Source organism: Hydra vulgaris, chromosome 07 (assembly GCF_038396675.1).
Source record: "Hydra vulgaris chromosome 07, alternate assembly HydraT2T_AEP".
In the NCBI taxonomy this organism is placed as follows: domain Eukaryota; kingdom Metazoa; phylum Cnidaria; class Hydrozoa; order Anthoathecata; family Hydridae; genus Hydra; species Hydra vulgaris.
The window spans coordinates 17263936-17269935 of NC_088926.1; the positions used below are offsets into that span (position 1 = coordinate 17263936).

The 6000-nt window shown below is 26.9% G+C and overlaps 1 protein-coding gene across 1 annotated transcript in view; it reads right to left on the reverse strand.

Annotated features, from left to right (window-relative positions):
- Positions 1-4904, reverse strand: part of LOC100215897 (AP-1 complex subunit mu-1) — a 29068-nt gene extending 24164 nt beyond the window's left edge. Inside the window, exons 1-2 of the mRNA XM_065801223.1 lie at positions 4740-4904; positions 3671-3895 (exon numbers count right to left, since the gene is read on the reverse strand). Of these exons, the coding sequence (XP_065657295.1) occupies positions 3671-3895; positions 4740-4781 (267 nt within the window). The 5' untranslated portion in view covers positions 4782-4904. The remainder of the gene's footprint in view (positions 1-3670; positions 3896-4739) is intronic.
- Positions 4905-6000: the final 1096 nt, after the last annotated feature.

Genomic DNA, 6000 nt, shown 5'->3' on the forward strand with positions numbered 1-6000 from the left:
TCTTACAAGCATAACTTACATATATCAGGGTGGCCAGCTAAAAGTAAATTTTAAATTCCAGGATATTTCCAGGATTATTCAAGGAAATTTTAGGTTATTCAAGGATATATTGATTTTTTCTCGACAATAAAATGGACCAGTAAATGCAAAATATATTGACTTAAAACAAAACAACTACATATTTATATTTGAATACGCATAGAAATCATACATACATACATATAATTGCTTGTGCGTTAAATATAAATCATATATACATACATATATTTATTAAAGTTTGTTCAAACTCATACAAACATATATATATATATATATATATATATATATATATATATATATATATATATATATATATATATATATATATATATATATATATATATATATATATATATATATGTATGTGTATATATATATGTATGTGTATATATATATAAATATATATATATATATATATATATATATATATATATATATATATATATATTATAACACTTTTATTTTATCTCTTTTTTGGATTGCTCCAGTTTTTTTAATGAAAGATCAAGGTCTTTAATTGTTTGTTCTTTTTCTAAAATTGTGTTTCTAAAAGAATTTGCTTTTGCAAGGACAGTGAAGTCTCTCTTTACTTCTGCGTCAATGCTTAACTTGTCAGCATCAGATTTGAGAACTTCAATGCACTTTCTAACACTTTCTGTTTTTTAAAAACTAAAATATCTCCATCAATCAATTAACGTTTCCTGTTTACTTCATTTAACTTTAACTGATCCTTGTTTTCTTTCAATACTGCATTGTAGCGATTGTATGCTAGCTTACAATTTTTTAAAAGATCGTTGGGGAGCTCATACTGATGAATAACAATGTCATGAGAATTGATATGATAATAAACTATTCTTTGAGAAATAAGAGATCTTTCTTGCAGATTTTCGACCAACAACTGTTTGTTGACACTGAATCTTCGTTCTATCAGATTGGCCATGAGATAACACAAAAATGATAGCACAGACTTTCCACAATGCTGAATACTTCAGAGTTTTGTGTAAATAGACAGCAAGAAATTTATCAACAGAATCAGTTAACTTGTTAAAAGACTCAAACTTTTCATTAAATTGAACACTTTCTGCACTAACAAATTCATCATATTGTTGTTTTGCATCATCTGCATCATCGGTTGAAAGCCATTTTAATGCACTTAATCTCTCAGCTAGAGTCTTGAATTTAACAGCGGATATTTCTTTGTTTTGAACCATTTCATTTGGAGACAAAGATGAAGCATTCCTCACTAAAGAATATTTCAATGGTCATCTTTCTTGTAATTTTTGCAATAACACTATGATAATCTGCTTACATTCCATTATAAACTCTAATTTCTCTTCTGGTTTACAATAAAGAGACCTTAGCATCTGTTTTAGTGCTGTTCCGAATTCAACTTTGTTTATATCTAGGTGGTTGTTTGATTTACCTACTTCAATCTTAATTAAACTATATGCAGTTGCAGCTTCATTTAAAATGTTTGGTTTAAGAATCATTTTCATCAAACTTCGCAATATGCTTTCTAAACTGTTAGATAAAAATGCAACCATAGGTTTGTCTGTTTGAAATAGAACTAGAAATCCTTTCAATTTTTTAGCAAAATCTTTGAAAACCTGCATTCGCAAAGGTACAAAATTGTGAAGATGATGATCTACCAAAACTTCATAGCTCTTATTTTTAGAACGTCTGCTTTTGCATAGTGATTCTAATACAATAATGCCTCCAATTACAATAATGCCTCTAGAAGCCACACCTTCATCTTCTACCCAGCGAGTTGAGCAGAAACTGTGAAACAATAAAATCCAAAAATATAAATAGTGAAATGCTCTTAACTTATATATAACTTTAAAAGATAAGATAATTTATTATTATATTTTTTTCTACTTACGGCAAAGCAAGCAGATCAGTTTCGCAAACTCTAATATATTCATCTATTTTAGCTGGTGACTCTTTGAAAAGATCATACATTGCACAAAATATTTTTTCTAACTCCCACTTTTGGGAATTTATTGCTGTCTGTAGAGCACCATGAATAATGTGCAAACTGCAACTCCCCATATTACCTATATCAGAATATCATTTTTCCTGTCTATGTTCATCTAACATTTTTAGAACCTCCCAATTAACATTAGGACCATCCATTGATACTTGAATTAGTTTTCCAAGATCAAACATCTCTGTTGCTTCAATAAGTTTGTCAAATAAATTCTGTGAATTAGGGCGTCTGAGGAATTTAGAATCAATATATCTAGCTTTTACAACACCTGAATCCCAGTATCTAACTCCACAGTCCATTTGTTCATTTTTAAAGATTACATCCATACTCTCATCATATAACAAAACAAAGATACGGTGATGCTCTTACTTCAGATATAAGTTGCTCTCAATAGTATGGTGCTAAACTAAAATTTATGAGGTAGCCACATTTTGTTTGCTTAATGCAAACTTTGATGCTATTGTACTATCAGAGAACATAGATTAGAATATTTCAATTAAATTTAAGCATGATCTTAAAGAAAAATGCGACATTACAACATTTAAGATCCATAATATTTCTGCCTTGGTAACCAGAGCTGGAGATTAAAGATTCTCTATAGTAGGTTGTGCCATTTTGTCATTTAAAACCTTGTTTGAATTGGGAAAATGTTCTTGTAAGTTAACAAAAGCTGCTTTATAGCCAGATATTTCTGTAGTAAAATCTAGGAATGAAATGTGTAAAAAAAAAATAATTAATATCCGGTAAAGTGCACAGCTAATCAATTTGCTCCAAGCATTCCAAAATTCAAAAACATTTTTAAAAATAAAAAGTAAAAGATCAAATCAAATAACTAAAAAACTACCTGTAAATAATATATCAGCTGCATTATGTGTCCTTGCATGCTCTTTATGCTTCTTACCAATTGCATGAGAATCCAAAGCAGATACTCCCATGTTAGAAATATTAATACCTGTTCGACACCAATTACATCTTGCTTTCTTTGAATTTGAAGAATAAAATTTTACCCAAGAAGAATACTTTTTATTGTATAGCCATTCTGTTTGGAAACGACAGTTCTTTGACTTGGGCATTATGTTAGTTATATTATATATTAATTTTTATATATATATTATTTGTATATTTTACTTTCTAAATAATTTGTAGAATTAATAATAAATATAGTAAAATTAATTAAAATATTATGATCATTCCAGAAAATACATAATCAAACTAAAATTTTGCAAAAGATGAAAACAAGAAAACGGAATATATAATATTCTATTTTCTTGTTTTCATAATAAACGGAATATAACTCTATAAAAAAAAGTTCCAGGATTTCCAGGATTTTTTGTAAAAAGAGGTGTTTTTCCAGGACTTTTCCAGGACCTATAAAATTCCAGGACTTTTCCAGGATTTCAAGAATCTCAAGGACTGCTAGCCACCCTGTATATTTTTTCTATGTACTTGCAATAAGCTTCAACTTATTCATATAACTGGCCAATAAAAAGAGCAGAATAACAAACCAAATTACTCTTTCACTTGCCCTAAATAGCTTGCAATGAAATGAAAATATTTTCATCTGACTAGTCTGTGAAGATATAAGAATATTTTCACTCATCCAAACTAGCCTGTAAAAAAAATGATAATCTTTTTACTTACCCTAACTAGCCTATGAAGAAATGAGAATATAAGTGCTACATTAGAATTCGCTTTAGTAATTGCTACAATATAGAGGTTGTTATACTTTATATACACAAATGTTACATCTCCACAAACAACTATTGGCTGATCTGCACTATCCTCTTCTTGATCAAGTACAAGTGGAAGAAACTTTTCTATCACATTCATGTTGATATCTCCACGATAAGTTCGACATATCAAGTTCTAAATAAAAATTTATAATTATTAAGTTATATAAATTGATATGATGTTAAAAGTATATTTTTATGTTATACTATATGATATGATATGCACCAATGCATATTATGTAAGTATGCTATTAAATACAACAGATAATAATTATTAAACATTTAAAGACTATCATTAAACTTTTATAAATTAAAACTTTAAGAAACTTTTCAAAAAAAAAAAAAAAATGGAAATAGTTATTATAAAAAAAAGATTTTTTAACACTTCTAAAGATTAGATTGAGTATAATTAAAACAATTATAAAAACTAAATTTAGAATGTATTTTTTTGAAATTGATCTAAAATGACAAAAGTCAGAAGTTTCAGATTAAGAAGAAAGAAATATAGTTTCTGATATATCAAAACTATATTAATAAGTAAAGGACTTTTCCTACTATTATCACTTTTAAAAAAACAACTTAATATACTTGAATACTTTTTCATTATAAAAATAATTTAATAAATACTTATTAATTAGTCGTTTTTTTAATTTTACTAAACCTTGAATACCTCATATTTGAAAATAAATTTTTAAAATAAACTTATTTAGATAAACAAAACCAAATTGCTTTAATCTTTTTATATAAAATAACAATAATAATATAGGAACTTCATTTTAATAATTTTGTTTTAGTTAAACATAAATAAAACATACATAAAAAATGATCAAGGAATAAACAAAAAAACAATACTTAAACAAACTTATTTTTCACTATATACAAGTTACTCCACTTTCTAAAACTATAGCATTTTATCAATGTTCTTGATTACATGTCTATCAAAAAATATCTAATAATAAATAGAAACACTCAAAAATTACCTTTCCTTTAAGATCTAAGATAAAAACCGATGACATTGACATCTTCTATTATAAAATCTATAAAAAAAAATCAAATACCAGTTTGTATCATATCGTAGCATACACCGGAACTTTAGATCTGGCTAGATCGTTATTTCATATTACGGCGTAAACAAATCCCGTACATCATCTTAGACATAAAACATGACCAATAGTTTTGTATGCTTTGACCAATAGTCTTTTTTAGGGCGGAACAGTTTTCGCAACTATGAAAAAATCAGTGAAGAAAAACGTTAAATTTTAATTACTTCTAGTGCAGGTATTTTATGTAAATATAACTTAATAAATTTTTATTAAAATTCTTTTATTAAAAATGTTTAAAAGGTTGCAATACTTTATTTGTCTTAAATATCTAAATATGAGATTGAAATATCTTATGGGAATCAATAAGCAAGGGGAAAAAAAAAAAAGAAAAAAAGGAGAACCAAAAATAATTTTAAATAATTTCAAAATCAATATTTTCAAAATTTTTTTATCGGTTTTCTGAATGTGCAGCAGAGAACTGTAAAAGTTAGAATGGAACTTTTAAAAAACTTTTAAGTTTCTATACAAATTAGGAGATTTAAACCAAAGTCTACCATTATATATATTTTTTATTTTTAAATTATTTTCTCTCTTAAAAAAACTTTACAACGCATTCAAATTGAGTTTTCTTTTAAAAAATGTTAGTAGTTTTAGGCAGTGGTGATACCGGGATACCGAGAATCTCCCGGTAGGCTGGTATGAAAACTAATAACATGTGGGTCGGGGGGGGGGGGCTAATGCGAATAATAATTATTGTCAAATAACAGATGTTCTCAAATAATAATTCACAATTATTATCTGAAAATAACAACACTGTCACTGACTTTGAATTTCTGCGAGAAATTAGATTACATGAAATTTTGTCGCATGGTTGAAACAATCATTGAATCCATAAAAAAATATCACGTGATTTTAAATCTATTAGCACATCTGCAAAACTGTTCTTTGACTGTCAAAGTAAGTTACTAAAAGATACAGACTTGGATCTAGTAATAATAAAATCATTACCAACAAAAATGCATGGAAAGGTGAAGAAATTTCCCGATGAATTATCGATTGACGAAGGTGCAAAAAAACCCTATTAAAATATTTTAATTTGAAGTTTTTAATACTATTATGGATCAATCAGTTCAAAGTATTGAAGCTAGATTTTTCAAATATGCGGAACTTTATAAAGCAGTATTTGATCTCAAAAATT